General features: G+C 40.0%; 2 protein-coding genes across 3 annotated transcripts; both read right to left on the minus strand.

Annotated features, from left to right (window-relative positions):
- Positions 1-798: 798 nt before the first annotated feature.
- tspan34a (tetraspanin 34a) lies at positions 799-7,655 on the minus strand. Of its 2 annotated transcripts, none has more exons than XM_086211205.1 (8): positions 7,624-7,655; positions 5,799-5,874; positions 4,800-5,015; positions 3,662-3,736; positions 3,457-3,564; positions 2,445-2,609; positions 2,252-2,344; positions 799-1,396 (listed from the first exon to the last, which is right to left on the minus strand). In XM_086211205.1, exons 2-8 carry the CDS (start codon positions 5,853-5,855, stop codon positions 1,340-1,342), a joined length of 771 nt encoding a protein of 256 aa, XP_086067331.1. In that variant the 5' UTR covers positions 5,856-5,874; positions 7,624-7,655; the 3' UTR covers positions 799-1,339. The 2 variants fall into 2 exon arrangements, with proteins under 2 accessions (XP_086067331.1, XP_086067330.1); XM_086211204.1 differs by lacking the exon at positions 7,624-7,655 and adding an exon at positions 5,964-6,816.
- Positions 7,656-8,074: 419 nt separating this feature from the next.
- Positions 8,075-19,805, minus strand: LOC147257346 (ras-related protein Rab-3D-like). Its single transcript, XM_086211207.1, has 5 exons — positions 19,647-19,805; positions 16,875-17,108; positions 10,752-10,870; positions 9,866-9,990; positions 8,075-9,068 (listed from the first exon to the last, which is right to left on the minus strand). The coding sequence occupies exons 2-5, from the start codon at positions 17,106-17,108 to the stop codon at positions 8,881-8,883; spliced, it is 666 nt and encodes a 221-aa protein (XP_086067333.1). The 5' UTR covers positions 19,647-19,805; the 3' UTR covers positions 8,075-8,880.
- Positions 19,806-23,071: the final 3,266 nt, after the last annotated feature.

Below are 23,071 nucleotides of genomic sequence, written 5' to 3' on the forward strand. Positions count from 1 at the left end.
TAGTAGATGATAAATTTGAGAGACTGTAAAAGGACGTTTTGGAACAGTTTTGTTGTTAGTGGCTGTGGGGCGCAATTAGCATTAAGCTAAATATGCAGCAAAAAAACATCCTCATAAGCTCAAGATACTAATTTGTGAGTACTTGGAAGACAAAATACACCTTTTGGGGGAAGTATCGGTGAAGTGATGCCTACTACTGAGTGTTGCACAAGCGCAATAGAGATTCACAACCTACATGTGAGTGCACCTTGGAAGGCAGCAATGCATTCACATGGGGTTTCTATTGTTCAGCATTTGAGAAAACCATCCATCCATTGTCTTCCGCTTATTCCTACATTAAGGGTCGTGGGGGGGCTGGAGCCTATCCCAGCATCAACGGGTGAGAGGCGGAGTACACCCTGGACAGGTCACCAGTCCATCACAGGACCAACACATAGAGACAGACAACCATTCACCTACAGTCAATTTAGAGTATCAATCAGCCTCGTCCCCTCTTGATGTCTTTGGACTGTGGGAGGAAGCTGGAGTACCAGAGACAACCCACGCAGGAACAGGGAGAACATGGAGACTCACACAGAAAGATCCTGTGATGGAGCCAGGACTTGAACCAGAACCTTCTTGCTGTGAGGTGACAGTGCTGACCACTGCACCACCGTGCAGCCTCATTTGAGAAAACCCTTTATTCATTTTCTCTTGTCACATAGCAACAGTTTCAATGAAATGTGTTTCTTCCTCCTTTATAGACACCATAGTTTTATGAAAAGACCACTATTCCAACAATGATGGTGTTTTTTCCAATAGTTCTTTAATTTGTTCTTACTTCCCTCAGTCACTCCAAATGTATTGTTATCATCGGGCATAGATTATTCATTTTAATAGAACTTGCCAAAACATGCATTTACATACATACAAAACAAGTCGAGAATGTGAAAAAATACACAGATGAAAAAAGAAAATATTCTATGCATGAATAAGGAAAAAAAATATGATGCTATTGGTTATTTCAATATAATCATACATACGAAAATAAATTCATTTACGAAAGAGACTATAACAAATTTCAAACAGTTCCTTTTCTGTTCTGTACATCCTTAAGCATTAAATGTTTCAATAAAGTCATGACAATGTTTCTTTAAACATAAATAAATCACAGTGTAAATGTGTCAGCAATTTCTGAACCAAGAACAAAGATGCCTGAGAGTTTATTGCTCTATGTGCTCGAAACACGTGCAGCGTATCTGTCTGTTTTCAATCAAACAAAAAGAAAGTCGTACATACAATTTGCAAGCCATGTTGCAACAAGTAAATGTTAATGCCAGTTCATCCCAAACAGGAGACATCATGCCTTGGATCCAACCTGCTTGTAGAGAACCATCGATACCACCATGGCAGCAATCTGCAACAGCAATCAACACACCATCTAAACATGACGCAAGTCTGTAGGAGCGACTAGTTCTTCATATCCTGGCAGGAGTTAATATTTATTAGGGAAATAAATTATGTTGAGCATCATTAATGTACTGCAACCCTAACCCTAACCTTTGAAAAATTACAAAAATATTACTAAAAACATTTAAAAATTGTATATATCAAAGTACATATGGAGTGGACCCTAAGTTGGTGGGTGATCTAAATCAGTAAATGCCCCTCATCCCATTATCACCGTTTATAGTGCGTTTAGTTGCACAAGTCAAAAAGAAATAAGGCAAATATTCTTGAAAATTCCAGTTGTATTTCGTGTTTATAACATCTTTGTGTTTGTACTGGACAGAATGGCAAAGAGCAAAAATGACCATCAATATTGCTATATGCTGAAAATCACACTATCTGCCTTATAATGGAAAATGTTTATCGCCTTTCTCCTGCGTGAGCGAGAGGTGTGATACAGTCAGCTGAAACGGTAATTTTCAGCTGAAAGTTCATAAATCAAATTCAATGTGTGCATTCATTTAGGCAGCAAAATGATGCAACTCTATCCTCAAAATAAAAACAAAACCAATTAATATCTCAATTAGATGATAATTCATACCTATATTGACAAAAATAATCCAGCCCTTCTTTGTGCGGCACTTTTTTTATTTTGGCTAATTTATCACATTTATGGTCAGTTGTTATTTGGAACATGCAAAAACACAAGTAAGGCTATGAGGACGGAGAAAGCTTTTTTTTTTTTTTTGTTCCATTTCGTCAGAATAGCTGTCTGGCCAACAACACAGAGCTCTCTTCAAGGGGGAAATGTAAAGATTTGTACCTCAAGAGCAGTGATTCCCAGAGCCACAGCCGCAATGATCACAGTGTTTTCCTCTATTAGCTTCAGCAGCTTGTCAATGCAGCCCTGCACCAACTGGAAGACAAACAACCAGTTCAAGCAGACGCAAGAAATACTTGTTACACTGAATCACAAATAGAGGTTTTTATTTTTAATGTGGATAAAATATCAGTACCAAATGTTGATCTGACATTTCTGCTTCAATTTTGCTGCATATATTGTCACTGGCACCAATGATGGTATGATTGCAACATGTGGGTGGATAAACATTCCCTCCGTGTTGTTCATTAAAAGGGGAGCCATCAAAATCTGTGTAGTTCTTGAATCCGCAGCACTGAAACTATAAAAAAACAACAACAACAACACAAAGTATTAATGCTGCTTTGTTAATCTTCACACAAACTGTTCAAAATCCTCCTCAGAAAGGTCGTGATGCTGTGGTGTTGCGTGAGCAGAAGTGTGAACACGTAAACTACATGAGTATTAGATTTCAAATGTTAACATGTCACAATGCAGGGCTCTGGAAGAAGACAACAGAGAAAACAACGACGACGACGACAACAACAACAACAACAATAATATTTTGTGGCCATGAGATATAACTAGTCCCCATATTTTAACATGTGGCCACAGTGTGTAACATGGAGAAACAACGTCTTCCCACAGTTGAATTAATATGTGGCCAAAAGATGAGCTATGACTTGGAGATATAAGTTGTTCCCACCATTTAACTTGAGTTTGTTCCCACTCTTTGATTAATCTTTGGTCATAAAATATAACTTGGAAATATACATTGTTCCCAGATTCATTTTTGACCGTTATATACACAATCTCATAATAGCATAACTTGTTCCCACATGGTAATTACTGAGTGGCCACAAGGTATAACTTATTCTCACACTTTGATTAATTTGTGGTACCAAGATATCCTGTATGTCACAGCCGTGTCACATTTAGTTTTTCTCTTTCTCTGTGGCCACTCCAGCTCTTTGAAACATTTAGAGAAATAAGAGGCATCCTGAGAGGCGCTGCGAAGGTTCATAGAGTTTACAAAATCCTTTTTCAAAAGTTTGTGTTGGCTGAAGCACAGAATTCGAATGGATAAAATACTGCCAGTGACCACAGAGATGATGTGTAAATCAAAGGATTCAAGAATTCCCTTGAAGGCTTCATTAGAAATGCAGTACCTGATCCATGGTGGCGTTCCAGAGAGAGGTCAGGCTGTCATCGCTTCCATAATCCCTTTTAATGCTTTCTATAACTTCACTCTCCAGACTCATAAACAACTGATCAGCCTGAGAAGGACAGTAAGAAAACACGGAATTGATCTTGTTGGCACAGGAAAAGTTGCCTGATATTTCAGGCAGGAAAATTCTGTTAACATCCTCTCACCACATCTTCAAAGACGAACAGCACCACAGCCCCCGCAACCTCGATGAGGAAGATGATCAGCACAATACTGAAGAACTGGAGGAGGAGGGGAGGAGAGTGATAAGCTGTAAAACCTAGGCTGCCATTAATATCTGATCGATAGCAGCAGCGTCACGTATCCATAACATTGCATCTTGCAGAACCTGCTACGAGAACATTTGAGCAGATGTTACGTTAACAGAAAAGTCAGTGAAGGCTGCAGGGATCCAACCTGAAAGTACATGATCAAATATTTAACGACGTCCCCTCGGAGGCATCAGAGACAGAAGACATTCCTCTTGATTTCTCTGCTCACCACTAAATGTTTCAACTTTTGTGGTTGCAGAATTCACATTTTCCTACGAAATCTTCCTTCTTGCATCTCTCCAGTTACATATCAGTCTTCCTCATGTTATTTCTAACGTACAAGACTTTTGCCACTTTGATTAAACCTCCATTGAACACTTTATTAGGGCCTGAGCCCTGAAGGGGGGCGAAGATCCTATTATCATTGTTACTTGGATCTTGAGTCTGATTATCCCAACTTAATTTAATGCAAAGCAATAATTTAAAATGTTAAAGGGAAAGTTTTTTATTGTTAAACGAATAATTCACACACCTCCTTAAATGACACAAAATCAATATAACTGCCCATAATACTTCTACAGCAAATAATGATTATTATTATGTGAAATCTTGAGCAAATGCCACTGCTCATTGCCCAGTTTACATCATATCATTTGAGACGAATCAGGTTTAATTCAGGCCTGATGTGGGCCGTATGAGATGGACCTGTTTAAGCACACACACACACACACACACACACACACACACACACACACACACACACACACACACACAAACACACACACCACACACGCACTCTTCCTTAGTCATCACTGTTATTCAGGTCCAAATTTGGAGAGAAGGAGAAGTGAACTGAGAATAGATGTGGGCCAAACATTCATTGCAATCTGGGAAATAAAGTGTTTCGTCTGATCAAACTGATGATTTATTTTCTGATGCTGAACTAATTTAATTGAGACTTGAGTTCCAGAGTGCTACCATGTGAGGTGCAGGGGCCCAACATTCTACTTGTGTCCCGGGGTCTGGTGCTCACCGTCAGGAGCATACACTTGCTCTCCCTGATGGCTCCGCAGCAGCCGAAGAAGCCGATGACCAGCAGCACAGCGCCCACCGTGATGAGCAGGTAGCTTACATTGGCCAGCTCGGACAACCCCGGCGGAGCTCCTTCCACATCACTAAGGATGCCCAATAGAGAGCCGCTGTCCACTTTTACCCAAATTCCCACACCCAAGATGGCGGCCCCTGCTAACTGCATGATGGGAGAAAGAAGGAGACTTCAGTTTTAGACACTCAATAATTATGAGATGAAGGACAAGTCCTGCTTAACTGGAATAGATGTTAGTCACCTGTCTTGGTATTACGAGTGTTTGTTTTCTGTCTGAGCCCCAGAGAAAGGGGGTCAACACAACTCTCACACCCGTGTAGATACGAAGCTGCAGCTGGCCGCCAGCTACCTGAGCTCAGCCTCGCCGTCTCACAGTTGTACTGACAGTCGAGCTGCAAAGCTTCAAATCCATCTGTCTGTCAGTCTGTCTGTTTATTTTTGCAGAATTTTATGAAGTTGCAGTGAAGTTGACCTCTAGTCTTTTGGATGTAAAAATGCCATCACATCCTTATTTTACACTTTTAGAAATTTGTGTGATTTTTTTTTTTAATATATTATCAGCAGCATTGTATTGATGGACAGAAACACGTTTCGTGAGGTCACACGGATCTCGATGGTCAATAACCAGCCTCAAAACACCATCACGCATTGCACCGTTGTGGGAAAAAAAAGTTCAGAAAGGCGTAAGGAGAAACAATATGTCCACAGTAATGAAGAGGAGGAGCACAGTGAAGAGTGAACAATGTCAACATGTCACTAGCTGCAGTGTTAAGTTTCACAACAACCAACTAACTCTGATAGTATGTAGGAAACTCTTCTTCTGAGCTACTACTGAATGTACATAATAACCAGATTGAGCAAGAAATAATCTGGATGGAATGGGATTTGTTTTTTTTTGAATCTGTGTGAGTTCTTGTGGAAACTTACAAAGATGCCGCCATTGAAGACGAACATCATAATCTTGAGAAAGCCTTTGCAACACATTTTGGCTGATATTTTCACACTGTTGAGCAGGGGAAAAGAACCAAAACAAACAATTTGTTAGTTACATAAAGTTAATGAAGTGAATAACTAACAACACTCTTTGCTTACCGCCTATGTGGGACTTTAGTTGTGAAGGAAATCAGTGGTATGGAGCCGGTGTGCAACATAAGTGAGCAGCAACAAGGGTCGAACGGCGTTTGCTTTGGTGATACATTAACCACAGTAACTGACAGTACAACAGGTCTCAGGTCTCCACTCAGTGTGGCGAGTATTGCATGTTGACAGGCAAGGTTTCGGTTGAAGTTTGAGTTCATTTCCGTATTTACACTCTATTTTTTCGTGCAGTCTTTTTAAAATATAATCAGGAATCTGTCTGAGTCCCATGATATATTCACTTGTATCCTTCATCAGTTCATTTGGTTTGGGGGGAGAATATTCTCTTCCTGCTGCTTTAAACCTTTGTACTCTTCATTGTAAAACCTTATGATCTTTTTTCGTGGTACATTTTAGGATTTGTAAGTCTGCATCATCAGCATAAAACCGTCTCTCCAACACTGTACTGTTCACAATGTTTATAAACCGTGTGTAAAGCATGACCGAGTTAAAAAGGTTAAACGCAAATAGGCCACTATCACGTTGTCACAGCTCCAATAAATCGAATGACCTCTGATAAGATCATCATCAATGGTAAAGTATATCATCATGTGATAGTTTCCTGGCAGTGGCACAGCAAGTAGCACAGAAGAACCATAAAACACAAGCAGACCTTGTTCCCAACCTTGCACAACTATGTTACCCTCTGTTCCCAGCACCAGAGAGATGAGTTTTATAGCTATGGATCTTTGGCTCTTCCTTATTGCAGCTTGGAATTGACATTAGTCACCTACTTGGCAGCTTAACGGGCAATAAAATGTTTCCATATCTTCAGCAACATGACAAGTCATATCTGAATAAATAACAACATGGAAAAGTCTGAAATAAATCTATTGCTGCCTAAATGTAGCCGTGAAGAGAATCTACACCTCCTCAGGTATGTTAAAAAAAACTTTGAAAGCACTTTTGTTCTTATCCTATTTTTGATGTTTCTTTTTTGTTTGGGTTGTCCTATGATATACAAATGAATTTGCTCTACTTTTTAAAATAGTTCACATGCAAAGTTGTTTGAAACAGCACTACAGGTTCATGTATCCGTCTGAAAATATCCTGGATTAAAAGTCCTGTCCAGTTACAAAAAAAACAAAATTTATTAAAGAACAAGCTGAAGTATGACAACTAGTCACACGACGTAACAAAGCTGAGCAGGGGAAACTAGCTGACTAGTCACATCCCTGCTAATCTTTTTGACCATACATTCTCCTGACTTTTAATGTCATCTAGGTCAATATTTTCCAGCATATATTTAACTAAAATGAATAATAACCAATGTGGTTTGAACCAAAATAAACATGTATCAAAGTAAATTAAACCAAAAAGATTTTTACTCACTCAATATAAACCGTACCATATTTTACTCTCAACATTCAGGCACTTGTTAATTAAATTTCCGTGACTTTTTTTCAAAATCTTTTGCCCCGATGTATTTAAGAAAAACATTCCCGGGCTTTGAAATCTTGATTTATCAGTGAGAGAATTTACTTAAAATTAACATTCTGGATTATAACTCCTGTTCGGTCTGGATGGTGTATTACAGCAGGCTTCAAATGAAGACTTAAGTGTTTGTAGTTGCTGATTATAAAAAAAATATACAGGTGAGATATGGAGGTCATACCTGTGCTGCAGTAGTTTCAGCTGATCAGTCAGGAGATTCTGCTCAACAAGGCTTTCACATGCCCTCTTTTATCTTAATGAAGGGGGGGGGGGGGGGGGGGTCATGCCCTGTACGTCACTGATAGATGTTCAGGTAAGCAACATTTCCTGGTGACCAAAGTCCCTTCAAAAAAGAAACGTTTACAACCACAGAATTTACAATCCATGACGCAAAGAATCAATGCCCAGTCAACATTTCTTCTATTCCAGAAAGAGGAAGATTTTCTGTTGAGAAGAACCAATCTGATGGTTTTCTTAAAGAAACACAGTCTATTCTAGGTTACAGTGAGGGAAAAATAATTTGAAACCTAAAAACCTTCTTTTTCAGATGTTAAGAGTGTTGTTCAATCCAGGAAAATAACATCTTTTAACTCCATATAAGTGAAAACTAAAACACACACTTTAGAGCTCTGTATCTTTTATTCTCAACTTTAGAGAGAGAGACATAATAAATCTGCCAATGGCTGCCATTGAGAGTCCTGACAGAAAAATAAACAGAAAATCATAAATTAAACCAGATAACAATATCATTCCTAAACATTAATAATATATGTGGATATTACGCGCTATTGTATTTAGCAGTCAATGAGCTTTTTTCTCAGCAGGATAAGAGAATAAACACAGTGTGTGGCAACAAATCACAGTGAAACACTTCCAAGTAACACCCACATGGGGGCAGCATTACACCAGCAGTTCTAAGTGATCCTCACTGCTTGATTTGGTCCATTCAATCATGTCCCTGCCTGCAACAAGTGCTGTTCAACCAGGACTGCAAATAACCAGGAAATAATAAAGCAGGTATGGGGTCAAAGGCACAGCCGCTCAGAGGAACTCTTTGGCATTTCCGTGTAACAGTCACATCTCAGTTATGAGGAAGAGCTAAGGAACACGGGGGAGAGAGAGGGAGTCGAGCATTTGAGAACAGCAAGATATGATAAAGTACATTCATGATGATGGACAGTTTTGGCAATTCACTTGATCTTTGTGTGGGAGTGTGTTTGTGTGGGTATAACTTAAGCCACTTTTGGGACATAAACCAGACTGAAGAAGGGACGGCATGTTCAACTGGAAGAATATGCTTCAAATTGGTGAAACACTGACTTTTGAGACTGATGTTAAGGTCGGAATTAAATTAAGTGTATAGGAAATGAATAAAAGTCTGTGTAAATATCCCAAAAATGACGTAAGTGAACCTCTGCATGTAGTTCCACTGTCATGATCAGCATGCGCAGCCTCCCTGGCTGCTGCTGAGGGGCGTGTCCTTCAGGCCTGCTCCCTTGTGATTGGCCGATGGACTTGCATCATTGACGCTCTCGTTCATCTTCTCACAGATGACGTCCACCAGCTTGTCAAAGACCTGCTTCACGTTGATGTTGTCTTTGGCACTGGCCTCGAAGAACTGGAAGCCTGCAGGTAGAAGTGGAAGCCACGAGTAAATATTGGTTTGGTTTGTGTGTTCTTGGACATTTAAATAAATAAAACAATGGGCGGAGCTTCTGGAACTGACCAAACTAAACCTAAGGTCTTATTGCATAGAAGTATTTGAGGAAATGACTCCAGTTCTCACTTTATTTATTAAGGACTGTCCCATCAAGTGTAACATACTGTAGACATTAAAGCAGCATAGCTAGCTTGTGACTGACATGTCCCTACTGTGGAGACCATTGAGGGTCCTCTCTATCTCCACCTTCCTGTACAAATATGGTTTTCGCCAGTTGCAAAAAAAAAAAGAAAAAGAAAAGAAAAACAGATTTATTTTGAAATTTCTCACTTCAGCTCCTTAGATATGAACACAAATATCTCTGCAATTTACTCTTTACATCTTTAAAAGTGCAGCTTAATGCATTTGTGAGTTGATCCTGAGTTGTTTCTGTGCTGTATCGTTGTGTAATCCACAGATCGGCCATCTAAATCCATGTGTACATATAAATCATTCCAGTAATCTATGACACTGACCCACCAATAACCACACTGACACCTGACTCCACCTCTTTATGACCCCTTAAATCATTCCAGGCAGCACCAGAGTCTCGCCCTTACCTGAGGTGCAGTTAGATTTGTGCAAAAGGGCTCACACTTTGAACTGCTTTTTCCACTTCTATTAAAGTAGAAAAAAGCGTACTTTTGCTGCCTCTTCTGATGTTGCTGAGTGTGATTAAAATGTGTGTTCGTGTGTGTGTGTGTGTGTGTGTGTGTGTACTGACCAAGCTCTGTAGCCAGTCTCTGGGCGTCTTCAGCTGGGACTTGCCTGTCTTCCTCCAGGTCCAGCTTGTTGCCCACCAGCACTACCTGAGCGTTATCCCATGAGTACGTCTTGATCTGGGTTGCCCTGGGAAACCATGAATCATTTTCTCAATCTGTTCATGTCCTGCAGCAACGCTCGGTCTTTCACAACCCCGAGGAAAGCCTGGGGGTCTTTTATTGCTGTATGTGTATTTCTGACACTTAGAGGAATCTTCCATAACAATTTAACAATAATTAAAGCTGAAGAACTTTCTCTAAATGTACATTAATTTTTTTTTAATTATTTGTTTTTTTCTAATAAAAGTTTGTGTTTTTTCAAGTCTTGTCATATAAAAAACTGAATTATTATCAATTATGACAGCAAATACACGTAGACCACACATCATTATGATGAAAGAAACAGAGGAGATGCATTAGACTGACAAGAGAAAATAAGAGTAAACAACAACGAAGTGAAATAAAATTAGTGGGATGATTCGATAAATCGAATTTAGGTTGGCAGTGTGGCTTCAAGTATACATAGTAGTATAGTCATTTATAGTCGTATACATATAAAAGCAACAACAGGATTAAAGTTTTATATCATCCTCCTTTTAATATTGTGCTGTGCTACTTTATTGCAGTTTGTAGCAGTTTTTTTTCTCCCACCAGGCACTCACTATAATTTGCTTTTTCCATCTTCAAAACAAGAAAACAAGTGCATCAATGTTAAGCTTATTTTATCTTTTTTGTTGTTAGCAGTAATCCGAGGGAATATTGGAAATATTCTAGTAATAATAGCACTTAGCTTCACTGAAAAAGAGTCGAAGGAACACATAATTATTATCATTATTATTTTCATATTACCAGTCCTGCACAGAGATGAAGGACTCCTGGCTGGTGATGTCATACATGAGGAGGAATCCCATGGCTCCTCTGTAGTACGCTGTGGTGATGGTCCGGTACCGCTCCTGACCCGCTGTGTCCTGGAAACACAAGGTACTTTTCTGAGCTGGTTCATTTCAGTCAAAGGCGGAAAAAAAAAAAGTAACCCCACCAAATAAAGCGTTGCTGTTGCCACACCCTCCAAGTACATCAGGATGCAGTTTTTGTTAGGTCTTGAGGGACGAGGAAACATTTTTGAACTCTCTTATTTGCCTTCATGCTCGTCTGATAGTGGTTATAGTTCTGGCCGTGTGTCGGCTCAACGGTGGCGGGAGCCAGTTCTCCTCTGAGAGACCATGTCGTTGTTTGATTTTTTTGTGCAAAAATACGAGCAAAATAATACAATCTTTTTTTTGTCCCACTGCTCATCTATACACTCAAGCACAGACTGAATGCTGTGCTATGTGCTGAGTGCACGCGCACGTGTGTGTGTGTGTGTGTGTGTGTGTGTGTGTGTAACCAGACTGTAGGATGCTACATTTGGCATATTGTCATATATTTTTGACCCCATAAGAGGGATAGTTCAATTTATAAAACATTCAATACATGTGTAATAATGGTTGATGATCTTTTATACTTATATTACAATTTTTTAACCAAACATAAATCATCAAATTATGTCAAAATTCTAATATAATTACACTGAATAATTTAAGAGATATATCTGCACTGCAAGCATAGTGATATAGTTCTCAACATTGCTGAATCATAAAAGCCAGATGTGGTAATAAGTTAATAATATGTTTTTTTACACACTACATCAAGAGCCACGTCTTATTGCGGAGCCGAGCCAAATGAACCAAATTCCCATCACAAATAAACTATTAAACAATAACCCTGATGGATGTATAATAAATATATATCAATCTAATGTGTCCTCCCCCGATGCAAGTGCTGGCAGCAGCCGCCATGTATGATATTGATGTCATGTTGGGGGTTCATAAAATGAGTTTGAGTTGGTTTCAATGGCCCTGTGAAACCCATTTAAATTGCTCAGCAATAACTTGTACTTGGCACCTTCCTGGTATAAAAGTGTGCAGCTGTATTATTGTTCAGGCTGAGCAGAGAAGGCATGCTATGCTGAATGCATTAAGTTTTAAAGAAAGATAAGATGTATTACTTTCATCTAGCAGGAGTACTGCGGGTGAGTCCTCGCCTTCCACTAACATTCAGTAATAGGTCTGTCCCGGGTGTCAGCCTGCATAGTAAGCACATTCAGCGCCAGCAGCTCCAATCTATGCATATTTCATGAAGCCCGCCGTCTGGGGACGATGTTAAACATCAACTGTCATTAACTCCACAGTGTGAGAAATTAGTTTACGCCACATCCGTGACAGGCGATGGCGTGACAGAGGGTAAACTAGGGAGCAGGGTGTGGAAGAGTTGTGTGACAATGACTTCAAACTGTTCACTCTACCTTTAGATCATGTTCTGTTTTAGAAACTTTTAACCTCAGGTAACTGGTATGTATTACATCGACTAAATTATAGCACTCACTGCAGTTCAGTATCACGTGTCAAACCTGTTTCCTCACCAGAGTTAATGTTGTATCTGGTACAGAGAAAGAACAAACTACCTGAACTTTCAGATCTCGTTGATGTCAGCGTCACAGCTCTTTGAAAAGTGACACCTCTGCTGCAGGCTGATAACTAATCCACCGTCTAATCACCTAAAACAAATATTCAGCTGGGCAAATTCTTGTGGTCTGACTTTTATTTGGAGGTTGCTTGCAAAGAGATTTTTGGTGCGAAAGATAAAATTGCTATCAGTGTTTTTGCAGTTTGTGGAGTCAGTCCTGTATCATTTAATGAATACATAGGTGTCACTGGGCAATTCATCCAAATTATTCTCCATACTTTGTTTGAGTCACTTAAAGTGCTTCAGGGATGACATAATTTTGTAGGCTAACCTGTAAATCAGCATCACATTCACCCTCTACCAAAAGCAGAATGGGTTTTAACTGTGGCAAACAATGACACACATTTTGTTCAGCAAGACAATGTCCATTTCACGATTCTAAAAGAATAAATGCAATTTTTTTTTGAGAGGTGCAAAGCCAACGTTACGTTATGCAGGAACTACACGACAGACGCATGACTACAGTATCACTATATCTAGCTAAACACTTTTGTGTTAGCCTCTCTTGCATCATTTAACCACTTGTTAGCAACCACCGTTTCAAAAGCATGTAGAACCTTCAAAATTAAGGAGCATGGCATTTGCCAATGTATTTTATGTTATAGAACAAAGCATTAAAATATCTTAAAGTTGAACGAGCCGCTAACATGACTTTAGGCATTTCACCAAAAGCTCTTTCAAAAATCCAGTTGACTTAAAGACGAGGAAACTGGACGTTCAAATCTTTGCGAGCTAGCGTCACTCAAAAGAGTTCAGGGAATCTCTCTAATCTTTTCACATTTTTCTTCATTTATTAAAATTATTCTTTTGAATTGCTTTCTTATTCGGTAGCGATTAGGAAACAGGTAATTGTCTTCTAGAATGTGTACAGCTGCGCAAGTCGGCTAGCTACCTGAACAGGTACCAAACATATTTGCTGCTCAATTATCTACTTGTGATCCATTTGTTTGAGTTCAAGTTTAGTATCAATTTTTTGATGTTGTTCTCCAGGGTCTGTATGTTATTTCAAAAACTAAAATTAGTAAGTATTGCCCCATCCATCCATCCATTTTCTATACCAATTATCCGTTAAGGGTCGGGGGGGAGTTGGAGCCTATCCCAGCAGACACTGGATGAGAGGCGGGGTTCACCCTGGACTGGTCGTCAGTCTGTTGCAGGGCCATCAGGTGCAATCAGGGGCTCAGTATCTTGGTCTCCGGGGGAACTGAGGATCAAACCAGCCACCCTTCGGTTGCTAGATGGCCACTCTACCTCTGAGCCATGCCGCCCCCTGGTATTGCCCCACAGTATAAATAAATTAAAATAAAAAAGATAAAATATAGTTTACTTGCAATATTACATTCAGGGTTCATATTGCTGTAACAATAATGAGGAAGAGGCCCACTGCTAAATGTACTTTCTAAAAAAAGAGAAAAGAGCTAGCCTCTCTTATTCTGCGTTATCATAAATCTCTTCTAGTTTAATTCCTCTGAAAGCCGAAAGTCTGAAGAATTCTAATTTCAGGGATATTAACATTTTAAATCTATTTGCAAATACAAACACCTTAAAAACTAAAATAATTGTGTTATTGTATCAGAAGAACTAGCTCTGGGCTAACCACTAAAGGTGCAAAAAGGTGACTTAGCCCCGGGAATATTTAAGGTGAGGGCAAAGCAAGGTGACTAACTCTCTTGACTGTCTGCACCTCGGTCAGAAAAGCAAGCCGAAATTAAATCAGCACATTAAAAATCAGTATCAGTATTTTTTTTTTTTAAAAACAAAAAACTAAGGGCATTGGGTTTTTAACTGTCAGTACTCTAAACTCCTGTGAGATAGATTTATTAGTTTAATCTGCACTGTAAAATTGTCTGCCAGCTTTTAGTTCTCGGCTTCTACACAAAGTAAACATATTTTTCTGAGCCCAAAAAAGTTTCCACATGTTTTGGCCTTATCTGAAAGACTTCTACTCTTTCTTCCTGCTACAGAGGAGAAACCAGACTAGGTACTTTTGTACTGATGGACAGTCTGAAAGCATCAAGATGATGGAAAAGTAAAGGATTTCCCATTAGCTCTGGTATGTGAATTTATTTTCACTTTAGGAAAAAAAAAAAGGCTAAAACAGAGTTGAAAGTGAAAAATGTGTTCTTAATAGTCCACATCTACTCGTTGAAATATGTTTGCACTGGAAAAACAAAAACAAGAAACAGCAGCTTTGACTTCTACTGGCCTGGATTTACTGTTGTGCACATGTGCTAGAATAATGTTGAGGCTGCCATCATGTTCCCAGGGTTCAACTCTCCACCTGGACCTGTTCACAGAAGTCAGACTGCAGGAAAACAGGTGAAGATATCAGAAAGCAGCAGAATGCACCAGAATTTTAAAAGGTTTTGGGGTTTGTTATTGTAATTCTCCCTTCAAATCTTTTACATCCATTCCCAATTCTGAGGACTGTCAAGTGGGATCATCTCATTGTGTTTCAGAATAATGACTGCTTTTCAAGCTGTCAGAATGTCTTTCAGACCTGGATATTTCTCGATTGCAACACTTTTCTTTTCCCCCACGCTCCACTGCTCCTCAGAAGGCAAACATACGTGCCAGAGAAGCTCTAACACACCAACAAAATTTTCAACATTAAAGTAACAAGCCAACTTTTTGGGAAATTCATTTATTTGCCTTCCTCTTCAGCGCCAGACAAGAAGATAAAAACACTTCAATCCTCGGTGCTGCATTAAGGAGCCCAGACCCACAGAGACCGCTAGTTAGCTTAGCACAATGAGTGGTCGAGGATTAGAAGTGTTAGCATACTCTGTCAAAAGTCATAGAGTACAACTTCATCAGTCTTTACCTGCCTTAATAGAATCAGGGTTGTGTTTAACTTTCCCTGAGATATTGTGAGTGTAGAATCAGACACCAAGCTGGAACTACTTTCTCCAATGTTCGTAGTGATTTTATGCAACACCTCAAAACACCACCAAGCAAAAGCAGAGGACGACTGCTGCAGGGATTACTTCAAACCAGTACTTCTCAAATAGTTGGGGGCACGGTGAGGTGTCGGGGGGGGGGGGGGGCTTTCAGTATTAGTGCCTTTATTCACACTTGAAGGACAAACAAGACTCCAGTCACTAGGCGGCAGTAGGGATCAAATTAATCAACAGGCTGCCTATTCAGCCCAGTAGAGGAAGTATACAGGAACAAGGTGTGCAGAGCTGACAGAGGAGGAGAGCTGGAGAGGTTTCTGACAGAAGCGAAAAGGAAAACAGAGGAGGCATCAGAGATAAGGAATGCAAGTGGAATAGGAAGACCAGGAAATACGACGAAGCCGACATTGGGTACCATTGAAAGGTCGGAAATGAGGAAAGACCTGTGTGTGTTTTATGCCTAAAGACTCAGGAAACCAAACAAATTAAGAGGGCACCTGGACACAGGGTTGGCAACCGTCCCGTATTAGCCGGGATGCCCCGTATGAGCCAGGATGCCTCGTATTAGCCGGGATGCCCCGTATTTGCACCGGGATGCGCCTCTTTTAGCTCAAATACGGGGCGTCCCGGCTAATACGGGACGGTTGGCAACCCTACCTGGAGACCTTCCACCCCAGTTACGTCAATAAGCCACAGGACTTTTTTCATAGAAAAAATTCGATGAGTATCGCCAACAGTATCAAATTTATCAAAGAGTTTCAAATGTTTCATGGTTCAGGGCTTTTTTTTTGGTCTTCAGGATGGACAATATGTTCAGGGAAAGTAAAGACAAATGCTCTTTACATCCCTTCTGATAAGCTAAAATATAAACAATATTGTTGCAAATTTTGCTCAAAAAAAGGGTAAAAAGTCATACACCTTTTTGAAAAGGAATCAGCTGATGAAGCTGACAAGTGACCAATGTTTACATTTTTAAAAGTTTTAAATGTTACTGTGCGAAGTCTATAAAAACACACATCCAAGAGAGTCATTCGCACATTTTTCTCTGTTTTGAGAATCACACAGACTGCGCAGTCTTGTCTAAATGTTAAAAAAATGAGTTAAGAAACTGAATTTGGAATTTGTTTAAGTTATTGCAAGTGAGATCCCAGCTCATTTTATTAATCTATTTTGATCATCAGGCGATTGTATGCAGAATGCTGGTGTCAGCAACTCATACCCTGGTTTGTACAGATACATAAATACTATCAGGTTCTCAATTCAGGGAGGGCATGAAAAAAAATTCTGTCCCCTATGGGGGGGGGGGGTGGGGGGCATGACAGAAAATAACTGAGAACCAGTGCTTCAAACCAAGAACTTTATCTATTTTTTTTTACTTTTGGTAGAAGTATGCTAACATTCCCCACCCACTCTCATCCATTGTGCTAAGCTAATAAACAGTCTTCAGGTGTATCTACAGTACATTAGAATCTTGTTTGCAGCGTTCAATTAAAACATACTCCAGTCTCACCCAGATCTGCAGTTTGACCCTCTTGTCTTTCCTGTAGATGGTCTTGACTTTGAAGTCGATGCCCACCGTGCTGACAAACGCTGATGTGAAGGAGTCGTCTGTGTAGCGGAACAAGAAGGAAGTCTTTCCCACGCTGCTGTTGCCGATAATCAGCAGCTTGAACATGTAGTCGAAGTTTTGGTCGGCTGCATCTTTCTGCTCCTGGCCCGCACCGGAATCTCTGGCTAACGCCATCTAACAAATCAAGAAAGACGAGCGTGAGGGAGAATAAAGTTGAAGACTCATTGAAACGCAGGCATAGCTACTGTACCTCTGCCACGGAGGTTCTGTTTTCACTCATGCTAGAAAACTATTGATTTTTCACAAAACACAGTGGATGGATGCAGCAGGCGCCAAGGAAAAACCCATTAATTTTTTTCTTCACATTGACCCTGGTGGATGTGCTCTATAGAGGGAGCTGTAACCAAGATTGGACTCTACAAACAACCAGAACTTAAACAAAAAGCTTACTAATGAACTAGCTGATGTAAAATATCAGCGGGGATGATTTGATGTCTCTGATGATTCTCTTTTACGTCATTGTTCATTGGATGTGTCTAAAGTTGGTCGAAGAATAAGACATTTAAATATACCACCTTGGTTGATAAACTCTGATCGGTACTTGTAGATATTTTCTGGTACTTTACAGATGAAAAATGGTCTTCGTCATAGCCAGATAAGAAGAGTGGTACCCTTCACTTCTCTGCTGCATTAGACCCACACAAACCAGCTCACTGCTAGTTAGCTTAGCACAATGAATGGTAGTGGATGGGAAGTATTAGCATCACTCTGTCAAAGTCATTAAAGACAATTTTTTTTCTTAAATCCCTTCGCCTGCATTAATTTAACTAGGGTTTTGCATCACGATTCAAAATCATAAATGTAGTCGGAACTACTTTAAATAGCGGGCTGCGATTTGACGCAGCGCCTCAAAACTTTGGCTAACAAAACAAAATATTTGTTGACAACTAGAAGAGTGACCGCAAATAAAAAAATCCTGGTTGAATCCACCAGAGAGGATAAGGAGGATTACTCCTGAACAAATAAAATCCTTGACATTATTTAGGTGAAGACTTTTGAAGGAGGAATGCTAACACTTCCCATTCACTACCATTCACTGTGCTAAGCTAACAACTCTTTATGGGTCTGAGCCCTCGAATGCATGAACAGAGTCAAGTATGTATTTTATGTGATGACAAATATGTTGGTATGTTGACACAACAAAAACTTTAAAGAATGTGCAATAATGTTATCACCCTCTGTGCAAACATGCAAGCGCGGGTTCTGTCTGCTGCACCGACAAGTCAGCTCCTGTACAGAAAAGATTTCTGACTGTTAAGCCCACTCGGTTCTATTTATACGTGTAAGATTGCACATGGTGGTGGATACATTTGTTTTTTTCACTGGTGACAAAGGCTAGTCAGTATATTGATGCAGAGTTATAGCGGATTCTTTTTAATATCGAGGATTGTGATGTGCTACTTAGCTGTTTAAATCAAAGCTGAGGAGCAAATACTGTCATCATTGTTCCTCTTTTTTTAATTAAAACACTCAATCCTAATAGAAGAAGCACTGTGTAATATTCAAATGTAAAGAGCCATACAAAATTGATCATGGCAGGAGTTCATGCAAGTGAAAAATGTGGAGAAGAAATACAAGCAGTGCAGCTGAGACCTGTCCAAGCTGCTGCAAAGGCCAACACAGTTTGTCACAGTTGATTTGGCAACAGGTAAATCCAGATGTTATTGTGCAGAGAAATAAATAAATCTGGTGTTTGACTTGAATATTCCTTGGCTCTGTCGTGGCCTCATCATTTGGATACGCGATCCTGCCAAATTAAAGAGGGGTGGGACAGAGATCGGGACTGTGTGTTAGCGAGCCAGGGTTGAGGAGGTGCAAGTAACTGGGACTTTATTCTAAAATTGCTACGGTGGATCTCCTCCCTGCGGCCTCGCCAGCAACCCAGCGCTGTGAATCACATCCAGGGCGTGCTCCCTCCACTCTTCCTCTCTCCATCAGTCACCCACTACTCATCAGTAAACTTATGGCACCCGTCGGAGCTGAGCGGTGGGCGCAGAGCAATACATTCTCCTCCCTCAGCCTTAATATTCCATCCATCATCCATGTGACCATTCATCCACCCACTTAAAGACATTCACACACCCATTAATCTTCTCTTCCATATCCATCCATCTATGCATCCCGAGTGTCATCATCCATCTGTACCCAACCCCCCATCTCTCTGCTGAACCATCCATCCACCCCCCTCTTCTTCCTCCTCCTCTCTCAGCTCAGTCTCCACTCTGATTGCTGAAAACCAGCAGATCAGCATTAACACTTCTAACGTTGGGACTGGCCGAGCTGCACAAACTCAGCAAAACATCTGCGCATGCGCTTGTACATCATGCTTACAGTACGATATTAGTATTTACTGTTAAGTAAACTCTGTAAAACACACACCATCCATCAAAAGGATTGAATCCACGTCGGGATATGACAGCGAGGCAGATGTTAACACCTGGCAACTGAAGTTAAACTCGCTTTAGTTGCAGGTCACAGGAGGTCACGACACTTGTTGACTGATTGAATCCGCTTCGTTTAGTGGAAACCCGCCCACTTACACAAACACGAAGTATGACAGTAAATGTGCGTTTAACACGCGCCGCTACCATACGGTAACTAAACCAGCGGTTAACCTGGTGAGACGTGAACGCACCCGCCGCGTTTACTCACAGCTCGGTAAGTGGCGACTTTCCTGGACGGTGTCGGTCTCTCGAGCTCTGTCCTCCACCTCCACCCGTGAGACTGTCGGCGTGAGCTGCTCCCGGATTTCCACACTCCGCATGTGTCACCGGGACATCCACGGTCTTGCCAGTCAACCTACAAGAATCTCAACATAGCATTTCCGGTACTGACTTTCAAAATAAAACAACGATTGAACAGTTCCTTTAAACCAATCCATAATAAAGATACTTAAAAAAGTTTCACAGCCAATAGTTCATCTTTTTGTAGCCATTCTTAACCTATATTTATAGCATTTTAAACTAAAAGTAAGAAAACCGTATAACATGTCTACCTTCTTTGTCAGAAAATTCATTGTAGAATAGACATTTTAAAAGTGTAGTTGTTACTTACAAGGCCAACCCTTGTAGGGCACCACAGCACATTAAAGATTTCTTAACTTCCTACATCCCGACCAGACCCTTAAGGTCCTCTGATCACTGTCCCACCATCCAGACTAAAAAGTAAGGGAGACTGTCCCTGTGTCCACAGACCCCAGCTATGAAAGTTCCCCCTCCCCAATCAGCCGATTCTTTTCGACTGCACTTTTTAAATGTCCTCTTAAAAGTAATTTGTAAGGAGCTGGCCTTCTCTTCATAGATACACACTTTTGAAAGTTTTACTGCCATTATATTTTTTAACAAGGTGTTTTTTTTATATTATGTGCTAGAACTTGTCCTTTTCACCTTTTATTATTCAATCATTTTGATTTTAATGTTTTAACTAAATTGCACCGCTAGTTGCTCGAGAGAGAGGGAGGGGTGGAGGGGTCTGGCAAAATGTTGTTGGTGCTGTTGTTTTTGCCTCTCAGTTCTATGCATATTTTAGACTGCAAAGCACTTTGTACTTTGGCTCGAAAAGTGCTCAATAAACAAAACCATTATTATCATTATTATTATCATTTTTTGAATTTGATAAGTTGTCCAGGCTTTGCTCTTTTGTCTACATATGGGCTGCACAACACTGGACTTTTTGCAGATATCCCACACAATAATTTAAGACTTATTTTGACTGTTAGCCCCTATTTACAAATGTCAGTATAATCAGTATCAAAATATGTTAAATAATATTCAGATGAACAGAAAGAAAAACACGTGTAAACATTGTGAATATTTCTATATTTCCAAAACATTTAGAAAAGCCCATAAAGCATATATGTTATTTGTTGTTTCTTCCTCATAAACAACAGATGATGAGCAAAGTGGATGAGACTTTAGGAAAACTGGATTGAGACCCATATATTTTGAAAAATGAACAGTATGGATCACGTGCTTCTATTATCGCGCATCCATCGTGCACTAATAAGTTTAACTGTGTGCACGTCTTGTTTTTTTCTTAATTAAAAAACCCTTTGAATGCAGAAATAACAACGAAAACCTAGTATGTGACTTTGTTTGACACTTAAGTGCGCATGAAGCGTTAGACCCGCATGACTCAGCAACTCTGGAGCAAATTGAGTGTTAAGACTGAAGTGCTTCAAACTGTAGCGTCGATATCACTGTAACTCTACACCCAGTATGGAGGGTGAAGTGCTTTTATAATCTATTCTAGAACGTTTATATTGGTACAACAACTGCATACATCTGCTTATCTTCAGGTTTGGATTTTAGCATTGGCATTATTAGTGGGAAAACAAACATTTCATGGTCATTGTACTAATAACTGCATAATATGAAATTCTAAAACAGTTACTGTACCGTGAAAATCGTATAATGTTGCAAATTTACGAGGGCTGGAACTAATGATGAATTTCATTATTGATCCCTCTTTGTTTGAATTATTAAGAGGGTTATTATTATTATGGCGACCCTGAGAGCTCATCATACCGCAGCTTATGAAAGAACATGCAAATAAAAAGTACACAAAGACAACAGCTTCATCAGTTTAGGAGTGTTTACAGTCTTTTTAGCACTGATGAACAAGTCTGGGTTTTTTAAATATTGTGAGACATCATGGTAAAATGAAACAAAAACACTGATTTTCAACACTGGTGATAGAGAGTGACGCACAGAAAAATTAAAAACAAGCATATCCAGCCGTGTGCTAATGCGTGATATTTCCATTGTCATTTCGTGGAAATTGGAGGAGGTTTCTGAAAATTATTGGGCTCCCAGGGCCTCTCCGTCAAGCTCAGATTGTCTCTAGAACAGACAGAACGCCTCTGCTCAGGGATTTCAAGTGACATGAGGTTTCAACAGGATTAAAAGTCTAAAACACAGTCAGAAGTCTGGCCATGAAGAGCATTAAAAGTTTCAAAATCAATCCAAACAAACAGGAAACCAGTGTGAAAACAAAGCTAAACCAGGTGTGACGGCTCTTACCTCTCAGATCTGTAAAGTTTGAAGATTCTTTGTTTTTTTTCTTTTATTCTTTTTTAAAAAGGGACTACGCTGGAAGATGGAAGCCACTACTCTGTTAAATTAATGACGATGGAGAGAAAGCTCTGGCAGTGCACCAGTTAATGAGGCCATTATTTGTCATGGCAACCACTGGTCAGAGATGCTCCACTTCCACTGCCTGCGACAACGGCACAGTCTCTCCAGATGGTAACGACGAAGACTTAAAACCCTCTAAACCTGCTTGTGTGTGAGAGTGTGTGTGTGTGCATGCGTGTGGACTAACAAATGAAAGATAAACATTTAAGGATATTTTTGTAAGTTGAAGTTAAAGAGTTTATCTGGATTTGGACCCTCACTGTCGGTCTCAGCTGTTGTTAGAGAGCCTCAAAGTAATGATTAGGTTTCATGTTGTCGGCACTGAAAGGAGACATGTTGCTTTTTCCTCTATTTCATATGTTTGTTTATTGTTAATTTTTCTATTTTTTTTCTTGAACAATTACTCTCCAGTTTCAGATCTCACACACACACACACACACACACACACACACACACACACACACACACACACACACACCCACTCTCTCTCTCTCTCTCTCTCCCTGGGAGAGGACAGAAAAAGTGATTCTTTTGTACTTAATAGGAGAAACTGTCTGTCGTCTGATGACTCAGTCCAGTCTTCGTGTCCTGACCCGTCCCTCTGTGAGTCAATATTGGCCTCATTCAGCTCCAAAAGTAAGTAGATATAAATGATTTTCTGTATTATAACAGTGCCATAATCCACTGATATACTATGCACAAACAATGTTCTGTTGACTTTTTAATTTGAAGGTTAAGCCCGTTATTTCCGGTGTTTGTTCAGTCAGGGCTAGTGTGATAGTACTAGTCCGCAGTCCAGCTGGGATGTGACTGGTACAGGCGTTACGCACCAGTTACGCGCCCAAACTCATGACCTCCCACTTAAGTTGGTCACTTCCATAGCGTAGATAAAGTCTAGCAGCTGATTTGTTTAGTCTGACATTCTCATTCAGCACACTGAAT

Source organism: Aulostomus chinensis, chromosome 8 (assembly GCF_037954235.1).
Source record: "Aulostomus chinensis isolate RoL2024-O1b breed Wild chromosome 8, RoL_Achi_v1.0, whole genome shotgun sequence".
In the NCBI taxonomy this organism is placed as follows: domain Eukaryota; kingdom Metazoa; phylum Chordata; class Actinopteri; order Syngnathiformes; family Aulostomidae; genus Aulostomus; species Aulostomus chinensis.

What these genes read in the sequence shown, in the direction of transcription:
- tspan34a (XM_086211204.1), bottom strand. Translation starts at nt 6,169, where the DNA reads ATGAACTCAAACTTCAACCGAAACCTTGCCTGTCAACATGCAATACTC. An exon ending in AAATGTCAGATCAACATTTG is followed by an intron (nt 2,345 to 2,444) that starts GTACTGATATTT and finishes TTTGTCTTCCAG; the next exon opens with TTGGTGCAGGGCTGCATTGA. An exon ending in TGGGAATCACTGCTCTTGAG is followed by an intron (nt 1,397 to 2,251) that starts GTACAAATCTTT and finishes TTGCTGTTGCAG; the next exon opens with ATTGCTGCCATGGTGGTATC.
- LOC147257346 (XM_086211207.1), bottom strand. Translation starts at nt 17,108, where the DNA reads ATGGCGTTAGCCAGAGATTCCGGTGCGGGCCAGGAGCAGAAAGATGCA. An exon ending in GGGTCAAACTGCAGATCTGG is followed by an intron (nt 10,871 to 16,874) that starts GTGAGACTGGAG and finishes TTGTGTTTCCAG; the next exon opens with GACACAGCGGGTCAGGAGCG. An exon ending in TTCATCTCTGTGCAGGACTG is followed by an intron (nt 9,991 to 10,751) that starts GTAATATGAAAA and finishes ATGGTTTCCCAG; the next exon opens with GGCAACCCAGATCAAGACGT.